Source organism: Misgurnus anguillicaudatus, chromosome 24, assembly GCF_027580225.2.
Source record: "Misgurnus anguillicaudatus chromosome 24, ASM2758022v2, whole genome shotgun sequence".
Taxonomy (NCBI): Eukaryota; Metazoa; Chordata; class Actinopteri; order Cypriniformes; family Cobitidae; genus Misgurnus; species Misgurnus anguillicaudatus.
The window spans coordinates 18,987,069-19,000,091 of record NC_073360.2 but is presented as its reverse complement, the minus strand read 5'-3'; the positions used below and the strand labels follow the sequence as shown (position 1 = coordinate 19,000,091).

The 13,023-nt window shown below is 37.3% G+C and overlaps 1 protein-coding gene across 2 annotated transcripts in view; it reads left to right on the top strand.

Moving 5' to 3' along the window:
* LOC141361410 (alpha-2-macroglobulin-like) overlaps positions 1-8,175 on the top strand; it is a 37,137-nt gene extending 28,962 nt beyond the window's left edge. Inside the window, exons 24-34 of one of the 2 annotated variants that reach the window (XM_073862541.1) lie at positions 4,856-4,931; positions 5,011-5,167; positions 5,239-5,313; positions 5,395-5,557; positions 5,640-5,833; positions 5,921-6,133; positions 6,273-6,388; positions 6,640-6,721; positions 7,284-7,349; positions 7,461-7,566; positions 8,066-8,175. In XM_073862541.1, the coding sequence (XP_073718642.1) occupies positions 4,856-4,931; positions 5,011-5,167; positions 5,239-5,313; positions 5,395-5,557; positions 5,640-5,833; positions 5,921-6,133; positions 6,273-6,388; positions 6,640-6,721; positions 7,284-7,349; positions 7,461-7,566; positions 8,066-8,103 (1,286 nt within the window). In that variant the 3' untranslated portion in view covers positions 8,104-8,175. Of the gene's footprint in view, positions 1-4,855; positions 4,932-5,010; positions 5,168-5,238; positions 5,314-5,394; positions 5,558-5,639; positions 5,834-5,920; positions 6,134-6,272; positions 6,389-6,639; positions 6,722-7,265; positions 7,350-7,460; positions 7,567-8,065 lie in introns of both variants that reach the window. The other variant, XM_073862539.1, reaches the window with a different exon arrangement.
* The last annotated feature ends 4,848 nt before the right edge of the window (positions 8,176-13,023 follow it).

The window sequence follows — 13,023 nt, the reverse complement described above, 5'->3', positions numbered from 1 at the left end:
GTTTGACCCTTGGTCACTCTGAATAACTTTTGGCAATCCAAAAGTAGAACAAAATTTGAGTAATTCCTTTATTACAACCTTAGCTTTTAACGTTCGTAATGGAACAGCCTCAGGGAAGCGGGTCGAGGTACACATAATGGTCAGAATATATTGATGTCCAGACTTGGCTTTGGGTAATGGGCCAACACAGTCAACAATTAAGCGATCGAATGGCTCACTTACAACTGGAATAGGATAGAGGGGTGCAGGAGGGATCTTTTGGTTGGGCTTTCCTACCAGCTGACAAGTATGACATGATTTACAAAATCTGGATACTGCTGACTTAAGACCAGGCCAAAAGAAAAATCTAGTGATGCGGTGGTAAGTTTTTGTTATACCAACATGTCCAGACAAAACATTTTCATGGGCAAGTTTTAAGACCTGCTGTCGATAACTAGTAGGCAACACAATCTGCTGCACTTCCTGCCAGCCTAAGTCTTCTTGCTGGGGTTTCCATCTACGCATTAACAAACCACGTTCCCAAAAGAAAACCACACCAGAATTAGGTATAGAGGTAGCACTTTCTGCAGCCGCTATACACTTGGCTAGGGAAGGGTCTGCTTTTTGTGCTAATGCTAAATGTTCTCTACCAACCTTTCCTGAGATTTCAGAGGTTAACTCTCTAATAACAGGTACCTCATGGTTAGGTTCTGGGGTAATAGCCAGGACACACTCCACCGAGTCAGGCTCATTAACCAAAAAGGAATTTGAAATATCCACTACTTCCTCAACTTTCTTGGACTGGGCACGGGTTACTGCACAGGCAGAAAAAACAGACGGAAAATCCTTGGTCAGATCAGATTCTTGTATAGCACTTGGTTTATATGACACAACTGGTCTAGGAAAGACTTAGCCACCCGCAAGGTCATTACCCAGAATCAGATCAACACCCTCCACAGGCAACTGTGGACGCACTCCTGACCTGACCATACCACTAACAATGCTTGACTTTAAATACGCGGTATGAAGTGGCACATTCACACAGTGCATTTCGATCCCACGAATCAACACGTCATTACCCGTAAAAGAATTCTCTGAGAAAGGCAATATTCTCTCAGCTATAAAGGATTGAGCAGCACCCGTATCTCGTAAGATTGTTACAGGTTTAAAACCAGAATTAGGAGATAAAGACACGGTGCCTTCAAATAAAAAAGGCTGATAACTCTCTCCACTAAGAGAGCTGTCATTACACATGGTGTTTACAAGTGCTACATTCTTAGGCTTGGAAGCCGCCATCTTTTGTTTCCAAGCCTTACAATCCGCAATCAAATGGTTTGGGTCAAGACAGAAAAAACAAATTCGCCTATAAACACTGTTTGTAGGCTTACGCACAATTTTGGATGCGGACTCACTTTTAAAAGAATTTACCGCTTTAGCAAATGAAGACTTGGCAGATGTGTGGGCTGAGAAAACATTTCTGTGTGTCAGCACAAACTCATCTGCCAAGACTGCAGCACTATCCAATGACACCACTTTTTGTTCATTTAAGTGCATTACCATATTTGCGGGAAGACAATGTTTAAATTCTTCCAGCAAGATTAACTCCTGTAAGTGCTCCAAGGATGTAACCTTGCTAGAAAAACACCACTTTTCAAATAGAACTCTCTTCTCTCTTACAAATTCAACATATGTTTGTTTGACTGATTTCGAATGACTACGGAATTTCTGTCGGTAGGCCTCTGGCACCAATTCGTAGGCTCGCAAAACTGAAGCCTTAACAATATCATAGTCAAGAGAGCTTTCAATTGCCAGGGCCGAACAAACTTCCTGAGCTTGTCCGGTTAAACTACACTGTAGCAATAAAGCCCACATATCTTTTGGCCACCTCAATTTACTAGCAACTCGCTCGAATGCTACAAAGTACGAATCGACTTCCGTCTCTCTGAATGGAGGTACCAGTCTTATATATTTACTGACATCAAAATAATCGCCATAGGGTGCCTGAGAAAAATCCTCTGTGGCAGAACTACCACCAGTCAAAGGTGATACAAGTGGTACTTGATTTCTAGCCAGGCGCTCTGATTCCAGATCTAATTTACGGATCTGGATATCTCGGTCAGCCTGCGTCTCCACTACACGAAGCTTTATCATTTCTGCCTCACATTCTTTTTTTTAAATTGCTAGTTCTAATTCCTTTAACTTCAAAGCAATTGCAGGATCCTGAGATATAGTCTCAGAGTTGACTTTTATGCCTTCGGCCTCCACTGATACTTCATCCTGAACCTCAGTTTCTATGCTCTCATCAGACTCTCTAGGCAAAATACCATCTTTTACCAATTTCTCAAACAACTCTTCCTTTAATACATGCTTCTTAACATCTTTTTTTACAGAAACATTAAAAAACTCTGCTATCAAGACTAAATCTTTTTTTTATAGCGATTAAACTTTTCAAGTGTAGGGAAAACAGTAAACTCAGTAAAGTCAAACTCCATTATCTTAATGGACACTACCCTTTCCTCTCCACCTAAAGTCGAAAACAGTCAAATATTGAGAGAAGAGAGTACTCACCTAGTCAATTAAGGGATGGACGGACGAGCGGACGAGCCCCCATTTGTTACAAATTCTCCCAGTCTAGGGTTGGAAGAGAGTAACAAAATTGAATAATAATAATAAAAACTAAATTAAAGCGATCGTGGAGGATCCCCTTCAATCCTCTGCCCCAGAAATGCATACCAACAACCAGTCATAAACTTAATTATATTTATTGTTATTAAACAATGGGGATATTCAATCTTCAGGAGAAGGTCACCAAAACAACAAACATAAGAAACTTACTAATGGGGGATAAACTAAATGACCTACCCAAGTAAAAGAAAATAAATAAACAACATATGCTAACCTCCACTCCCTACCTACAGAAAAACAGGAATTAACTTAAAATAAAAAGGTAACTCAATCTCCCTACGACTCCCCATTTCAAATTAAAGTAAATATGTGAATAAGAATTCAGTACAATACCTTTTAATACCAAACAATATAAAGAAAACAAAAAGAAGAAGAAATCATTACGTGTACAAAATGTTGCATGCTACCTTTAACACCTCACAGTAGTGATGGGACATCTGAAGCGAGGCTCCGGAGCTTGTGTCGAGCAAAAAGGGGCGTTCCAGATGAAGCCCCGATTCGAGGCTTGTATCGTTTCCGTGAAAATCACGTGACGATGACAAACGAGGCCTCGTTTTCTGTTGAATACGTCATTGCTTCATTCTGAGTTTCGCTTACGGTTCGAAACTCGCGCCTCTTGTGGGTTTTGCAGTACGTTTGCATTGATGTTAAAGTGTTGGTTGTAGCGAGTAGTGGCGAGGTTGTAGTGAGTTTCTAGTATAGTTATCATTATATATCATAGCCTGTATTATATATTATATTACACTTAGTTTAGTAGATTATTAGAGTAAATTATACATAGCCTAGTTCAGTAGATCATTAGAGTAAATTAGCATATGTCTAGTTCTAATAATACGTAATTATATTATATAGCATATATTTATTATTATATATTATTGCTGCTGTTATTATTATTATAAGACTAGACTGTATTAGGGATAACCTAGAAGGACTGAGGATCCATTGGGATATTGGAACCAACAGAAGGTCCAATATCCCAATTTATATAAGCTGGCACTGATCTTCTTATGTTGTCCAGCATCATCAGTGCCCTGTGATAGGGTGTTTTCTAAAAACAGAAACCGCCTCAATCCAAATACTGTTAAAAAACTTTTGTTTCTAAATAAAAACCAGTAAACCCTTTTCCATGTTGCAGTTTGCTGTTCCACACTTCCAGTCCCATAAGCATTGCACTATTGCAGCCCCAGTTCAATAAGCACTGCACTCACGATAATTTGAAGAGTTTCGTTGCAAAACGAGACCGTTAATTGTTCAGAAATCTTGTTTTTGGTTGTGCATTCCAATTAATTTCAATGCAACTGCAGTTGGTTTGTTTTGATTTAAACCTTCATAACTTAAAAAATACAGCTAAGTAGCACCATAAAACTAAATAATAACATGATAACGTAACAATAAACATGTTTTGACAAAATTGTTAAAAAATGGATTTATCTCTTTTGCAACGGACCTCTTCATTTCTTTATTTTGTGCATTCACTGTTATCACTAACTCAAGAACTACTGTATAGTTGAACACAAAGTTGTGTATGTGTGAGTTGTGTGTACATAGGTTAACACAAGCAGAGTATAATACTTTCTTTAATATACTTTATTCAAAAGCCCACACCATGACAATTTGGTTGCTCAAAATGAATAGATTTGTGTGCGTGTGCGATACATTGCTTTGCACAGCAGGTGTCACTGGAGAGCACAGTGTTTCATGAGGCTTCGGGTAAATGAACCTTTTGGCGAACCAATGGGCTGGAAAGCCTCATTGGTTCAGGAAGCCTCGTTTGGCCATCACTACCTCACAGACACATTGCAAAGAACCAAGTCAATTCACATTTAGCAACACAACTACACATGTCTGGTGCAGGGGAGAAGGGAACCCCTCTCAAGCACTGTTCACTCTGCTCTCTTATAGCGTGGCTGTGCAACACTCCTAACGAACCTCAGGTGTGGCAAATCAACTGCAAGGCAATCAGAGTGAAGGAGACAGCCAGAGCACATAACAAAAACAACTTAAAGTGACATAAACATTAAACAATTTATTTAATACATCCACAGGACGTAACAATATCGAAATGATTTACAGCATTCAGGATACCGTGTGTTATAAGTTTTTAGCGTTTGTTATCTGAGCATTCTAATGAGTGTAATAATGAAGAATAATAATCACTGTTTCACTGTTCAATCACTGTCAAACTAAACAGGATATCAGAGACAGCTGAACTACAGACATTACAGTGGTGGCTACAGTACATTCGGCCGTGGTGAAGAGAATACATGGTGAATATTTCATTTTAAATTTTCTAAAATATATTTGAGTGATCAAAAACTGATAATTCTCCAATTTCCACACCTCCAGGTTGACATCTTTTGTCCTGAGGTCTTTTGGCAAAGCACAGAAGTACATATTCATTGATCCAGATGTTATTCAAAGTGCAAAGAATTGGTTAATAAGCAGGCGCAGTACAGATGGTTGTTTTATTCAACAAGGAAGTTTGTTCAACAACAGAATGAAGGTACGTGATTGAACATTTTCATGATAAATTTACTACAGTATGTCGCTTTATTTTCTTCTGTGTCTCTACAGGGTGGAGTTAATGATAATATAACCATGACTGCTTACATCACTGCATCATTACTTGAACTGGAAACTCCAGTCACAGTAAGTACATCAACAGAGATCATAGTATAAACTATTAGATGAATGACACTCACATCTGCTGTTTATCTGTTTGTGTTTCAGGATCCTGTGGTCGCTCAAGGTTTGTCTTGTTTGAGGTCCATCATTGGGAATCTTAAAAACACTTACAGCACTGCGCTGCTTGCCTACACTTTCAGTCTGGCGAATGACACGGACACCAGACAGCAGCTTTTAAAGGAACTGGAAAATCTTGCCATTTCAGAAGGTAAAGACATTCGTGTATTCTTGAATGTCAACAATATCTGTTGTTTTATCTGTTGTTTATTCACATGTCTTTGGTCCTAAAGGGTCTCAGCTTCACTGGTCTCAGTCAGGATCTGTTGATGATTCTGGTTCTCTGTCAGTGGAGATCAGCTCATATGTTCTGCTAGCTGTTCTCACTTCAGATTCAGTCACTACAGTTGAGTTGGGTTATGCTAACAGGATCGTCAGCTGGCTTGTCAAGCAGCAGAACGCCTATGGAGGATTCTCATCTACACAGGTTAATCATATTAATAAGCATTTATGTTTGTTTATATTACCCAGAATGCATTTCCATGTTGTAATAATGATGTTGTGATGTTATCAGGACACAGTTGTGGCTCTTCAGGCTTTGTCTTTGTACGCCACCAAAGTCTTCAGCTCTGATGGTTTCAGTACAGTGACGGTTCAGTCAGCAGGAGACTCTCACAACTTTGATGTGAATCAGGACAACAAGTTACTGTATCAGGAGAAGAAACTGACCAATGTTCCTGGCAAATACAGTATTGAAGTGAAAGGCTCGAGCTGTGTGTCTGTGCAGGTCAGAAACTCCTGGTACATCTTAGCATTAATAAAAACACTTGGCATATCTCTGTGGTTTAACAAACTGTTATGTGTGATGATTTATGAATTTGTTTGTGTTTGTGTGTTTGTATTGATCCTTTATTTCTTTCTCTCAGATGGCTCTGTTTTACAACATTCCCACTCCCACTGAAGATAAAACATTGACCGTTGAAGCTACGCTTGAGGCTGATTGCAAAAAATCATTTGCAAAAAAATTGAACTTCACTGTCACGTAGGAAATATTAGGAAAATATAAAAATATGATAATGATTATAGCTTTAGTTAGTTTGTCTAACAAACGCTTCTAAAAAGCAAAGTCCTTTAAACTCAAACTGAGTTTCAGTTAACCCATGTTTGACCTACAATGTAAATGTTAACTGATCTTTTTTATAAAAGGAAAACAGACAATATGAACAGTATAAATATTTTGTCATTATGAGGTACTCAAGAAACCAACCCCTTTTATTTATTTATTTTTTGCAGATATAATGGTCCAAAGGAAACTACTAACATGGTCATTGTGGATATTAAGCTCTTATCAGGATTCACAGCTGACACATCATTGGTGGGTTTGAATTTATAAAGTAAATTATCACAAACTTTAAAGTTATGAGAGCTCAAGTCTCAAAACACATGCTCTGCGTCTGTTTTTTTAGTAGTAAACTACAGTAAAGCTCTGCTGACCTTGTAGTTCCTGGAGCTCAGTTGGTACACTGTCAGAAAAAATAGCCCCTATAGCTGTCACTGCAGCGTACACCTTTGCACCTAAAGTGTTCATATTAGTACTTTAAAAGTACATGGTACTATTTGTATACATGTATACATACTTGAACCAAAATAAAATGGTTCATATTAGGACCTTTTAAAGGGTATTGCCTGAGTTAGCTTGGGTCTATTTTGGACATTTTTCTGACAGTGCAGAGTGTTGTGTTAGTAGTCAGAGGGACCACACATACTGATAAAATGTAAAGCTGGAATGCACTTTAAGTAGTTTTGCAATTAAAGCTTCTGCCAAAATCATAAACATAAATCTAACAACTCAACACAAGAGACATTTCTTAACAACAATTAAAATGACTTTATTAATTAAAATAGTTTCTGCCTCACAGCTTGCCGCTGCTCCTCAGACATTTGGACCACTTGTGGAGCGGGTGGATACTAAAGACGATCATATCCTTTTATATTTGAAGGAGGTGAGAGAATGAAATATTCAAATTCTGAACATTTATGTAATTTATCCATAAATGTTTTAGCTATAATGTTAATGACTGAGAGTTTGTCTTCTTCTCTTGATCCTCCTGCAGGTTCCAAAAAATCTCCCTATGAATTATGAGATACAATTAAAACAGATTCTTCCAGTTAAGAACCTCAAGCCAGCTGTGATCAAAGTCTATGATTACTACCAAACAAGTAAGATGTAAATTCATTTTAATCATAAATTTAAAGAAGTCAAGTGTCTGTGCATGGTTTGCCAAAACACAACGGTTTGTCCTATTTGGCTTAATTTTAAAGTATACTGTATACATTATTACTTATTTTAAAGTACAGTGATTTTATCTGACATCTGTTATTATCTAGGGTGACTATACGTGCCATTCTTCCCGGACGCGTCCTGGCCAGGATTTCGGTGTGTCTTCCGGAAGTTGTATTTGTTGACCGCATACGCCATTCAGTTAAAACAAAAGACATACAATCGTAGTTTCATTCTTACCTTAAAATGTAGCGGTTGCTTTTCTGTAATAATAATAATAATAATCCTCTATGACGTATGCAGTATACAAATACGACTTCTGTAAGATGCACCCAAAATCCTGTCCAGGACGCGTCTGGGAAGAATGGCACGTTTGTTCACCCTATTTTATCTACAGCATCTTTTTTCTCTGTGGTAACATTTTTTTATTTTCTTCAGGTGATCACTCTGAGGCCGAGTACTCCTTCCTCTGTTGAAAAACTTTCGGATTGCAGCTTACTGTGCACCTTGGTTGAAGTTGAAATAAAATCACAAATATTTGAATGTTATATTTTGTGTTTTGTTTGGTATTTATCATTGGCACAAAACTACTTCCTGAAAGTGTTAAAAACTTCTCTTTACCCTCTATATCTCACACATGAGCCCAAATTTCATTAAGCCCCTGAAACCTCAGTTTATCTCAGTGTCTATCAACCTGATCAAAGCACCAAACATATTTGATTAATAAAAGAATGGCATTTATTTTTCAAGCTCATTGTGTCTCTGAGTCAATATTTAAAACTAATATGATCTTGAGCCTAAAGCAAAGGTCAAGCATCAACATTTGAGGAGAAAAATATGTGTAAAGCCCTTGTTTACTTAAAAGGGAAATAAACAGAAAAGGGTCATAATACTTGAAGTGAGATCAGTGATAGCAAATGCTTATAAATGTAGCTGTAGCAGAGCACAGTACACATATGGTTAATGTGCACCATCAGATACAATATACTTCATCAAACTTCAGAAAAATGTATTTTACATATCAATTATACTCTAGTAATTTAGCAGGAGGAGGGGAATAACGTTATTTAAAACACTGTGAACCTCCAACCAAAACACTACGTTTATTTAAGGAAAATTAGAGGAAATCCCAGATTTAACTTAAAGGGAAATAATAAGTACAATTAACTGTAATTATTTAAATGAATAAGATTTTAACTGATATAGCAAAATAATAATAACAATCAATTAATGCATTCGTCCATTGAATATACTCATAATTGTACATTAAGAAGTTAATTCCGTGGCCTTTAGAAAATAAATTTTTACTGCTATACACTATTGTTAAGCATTTAGATCTTTAGGCAGGTAAATTGACATGATTAGCTGAGCATTGAACACAGAAACTATTCAGTTGTTTAATGCAAAACCAGTTTATTAAACTATGTTACACTACTAGACAAGAACATAAAAAGAGAGAGAGACAGAGAGAAAAGAGGGAAAAATAAGAGAGAGTAAAAGAAGGGCAATATCACTATGGACTTAACTTCTGCACAAACCATCAGAAACTCTGAGAATCACCTTAATTAATAAGGGGCAATAACACAGCACAGCGAATGAACAAGCGATACTTGCATTGGCTTTTGTGAGGCGCGTGTGCACGTCCAGCTGTTTGTGCGCATATGGAAGTGCGAGGAAGAGAGTTCCACTGAGTTTGTAGCACGTGACCTTGGAGGTGTCTGTATGATGTGAAGATTGTCCAAGTGACCGGTGCCCAAGAAAACTGACCCAAGGGAGGGCAGGTCTCACAGTGAGCCTGGCTGGGTGTTGCGGCCTCGCTGTTGAGCAGCCGTGTGACGTGCTGCGCGTGACTGTAAGCTGTAAGCAATGATGAATTGATGTGCATGCCTCTTAACCTGAGCTAAGACCAACCCCTTGGAGTTGGGACGACCAATGCGAAAGGGTGTTGATCGTGTTGGGAAAACTTTGTCTTTGTTTCACCAGACTCATTTGCATAGATGGGCTATGCCAGAGATTTTGTTACAAAAATAATTTGGATTAATATTAAACAAGTTTGATATCAGTTATGGTAAGATGATGCACACCATTGATCAGGAAAAGGGGATTATTTAGAGTGTAGACAAGATAAACACACATCAAATAATAATTCCATAAATGTGAATTATGAGACATGCTAAGATAAACAAAGCATCCCTATACAAAAAAGTGGTACATTACAGATTCAAACATGCAATATAAGGATATATAATATATACAATTTAAACCAATTTATTGTGGTCTTAGCTTTGATCTTAGACACAGACACATTTCGGTGTCATACCTGCTCCATCTCTGGCCATTGTTTGAAGTTTGCTTTGAGGTGTTAATTTGCTTAGATTGTCACTATAAAGACAGCCAGAGAGAGTCGACTGGAAGTGTATGTTGTCAGGAGATTAAGATCTCCCATGAAAGTGTCACAAACAGACCTTTTTGGTGACCTGGTGTTAAAACTCAATCTAGGGTCACAGCATGACTTTGGTAACTACCCAGACCCAAGACCTCCAGCTGACGTCCAGCCAGATGTTACAATACATAACACCAGGGCTTGACATTAATTGACACTACATTTATTAGCTATAATATACAGTACCAGGTAAATCAGTATTTATAGATCATATAAAAGTGATTTAAAGTGTCCATATTATGTAGAGGTCGATCGATTTATCGGCCGGCCGATTAATTGGCCAATTTTTGGCATATTTTAAAAAATCGGCTTTGGCCGATTTAGCTCCAAATTTGGGCGATTAATATGCAGGCGCATCTACGGGCACCTAAGCGCTGTTGTAGAACTCGTGACGCTGCCTCTTGCTGCAAGCAGATCGCTCCCGTGTGTGTGCAGCCGTGCCCTGTTCACAAACAGCTTTAGTAAACGATGGCGGGATCGCGCGAATTAAGCAGCCAGTACAAAAGCATGATGGGCTTATGTCTCGCGGTGCACTGTCCGCAGAGATGGGCATAAATACATAGAAATGTATTTCAAATACAAATACAAAATACTGTGTTGAAAAATGTATTTAAATACAAATACAAAATACTGTGAGGAAAAATGCATTTAAATACAAATACAGTATTTTGTATTTTAAAAATACACAAAATACATGTGAAATTGGTGATTCAGTGCAAGTATCCCTATTAGGCTGAAATCTGGGTCTATTTCTGAATGCCAAAAACCATTTAGATGTGTGCAACTGCTTAGAAACTTTCATTAAATTTTACATACCTCTTGCTTTCCCCTGCCCTGTATAGGAAACAAAAAACTAGAAAAAAACTTGGTAACACTTTACTTGAAGGGGTGTGCATAAGACTTATAAGTACATATGACACTTGTCATGAACATGAAGAAGATTTTATGCACATATGACAACTGCCATTAAGTGTCATTTACTCAATAATGTATTTTTTAATGCAAAGATGATATTGTTTGAGAAATCTTTGTTATGACAACTTGACATACACCAATACAACAAAACTTGTTATAAATCTGTCATACACAATAATTATCAAACTTAAGAAACTACCTAGCTTTGTGGGTTAAAATTACATTAAACTGTCATTTAAATGTCATTAAGTGTTAATACTATGTAAATTTTATTATTACTCGGTCAAATAAACATTATGAAGTGAAGAATATTCATGATGCTGTTATAAAACTATTTAACAGAGTATTAACACTTAATGACATTTTAATGACAAATTCAATTTGTATAACTGGTAAAAAGTGGTCAGTTATGTTGTCTTGGTTAATGTCAAGTTGTCATGACAAGTTATGATGTATGGGTTAATGTCAAGTTGTCATAACAAAGACATCTCAAACAATGTCATGTTTGCAATAAAAATTACAAAATTGAACAAATGACACTTAATGACAGTTGTCATAAACGTCCATAAAATCTCCTTCATATTCATGACACGTGTCATGTCAGCCTTATGTAAAGTGATGTTTTATAAAAACTTTTTCAAAACTTTTTCATGTGTCATCGACCCACAACCTTAACAGTTTATAAGAAATCCAGGTATTTACTTCTCACGAGATGAGTGTTTGACAAATTATTCGGCAAACTACTTTCTCTCATCGCTGCTTTTTGATGGTTTTCAGAACAGTTACTCAAGAGTCGCCCTCTGTCATTTACAGAATTATACAACGGAGAGCACGTCAAGCATAAAAGTCTTGTAGTACTGAGGAGCCCGCAGGTTCACACCGTAGAGTAGAGCCATGCGAATTGCAAAAGTGTAAATAAGGCTTCAACTGCACAAAGCTAAAAAGAAATCAGCAGCTGTGTGCTGATTCCACCAATTGCCGTTTCACGTGTGAAAGGGCCTTTAAAGGAAAACCCCAGTTTTTCAATATTTTACTATGTTCTTACCTCAACTTAGATGAATGAATACATGCCTATCTTTTTCAATATGTGCACTTCTTCTTTGCACAGCGTGTCATGAATCTGTTAGCATTTAGCCTAGTCCCATTCATTCCTTAGGATCTAAACAGGGAAGAATTTAGAAGCCACCAAACACTTCCATGTTTTCCCCATTCAAAGACTGTTACATGAGTGGTTACACGAGTAAGTATGGTGGCACAAAATAAAACGTGATTTTTAAGTGGATAAAAAAATGAGAACTATATTGTATGGCGGAAGAGCACGTAGTTTGCAGCACTTCAACCTTTGGCGCAGTAACATCATCACTCCTGTTAAGATGTTACTGTGCGCTGAGGTCGAAATGCTGCAAACTACGTGCTCTTCCTCCATGCATTGAAAAAAGATAGTTATGTATTAATTTGTCTAAGTTGAGGTAAGAACATAGTGAAATATTTAAAAATTGTGTTTTTCCAAGTGTAGGCCTATTTGTCAGCGTTCGAATTTCCTTTCGCGACAGTTATAATAACACAAATCACATCACACCCAATAATTCAATCACCCTTGCTGTTTTCCCACTCCAACATTTCAATTATTGCCCACTAAAAGCTGCACAGATATATTTGCTTACCTGAACTCTGGTGTCTGGTCTGAACTAGCTGATGCATGAAAACAGCACCCTGACTGGCTGACTGGCTCAAAGTATTTTGAGTATTTTAAAAATACAAAAATACTCATCTTAAATGTATTTAAATACAAATTACATTTCATTTTTTTCAAAGGCTTTAAAATACAAAATACAAAATACTATTTTGTATTTCAAATACGTATTTTAAATACATGTATTTGAAATACTGCCCATCCCTGACTGTCCGTGCACAGATTAGGCTCATTTCATGTGATTAATGAGTGATGATGAAATTAGTTTGCATGATAGAGAGAGCAGAGCCGCGCGCTGTCTCCCTGCTTTTATGTAAATGTAAATGTGTTTAGAAAGATTTGCCC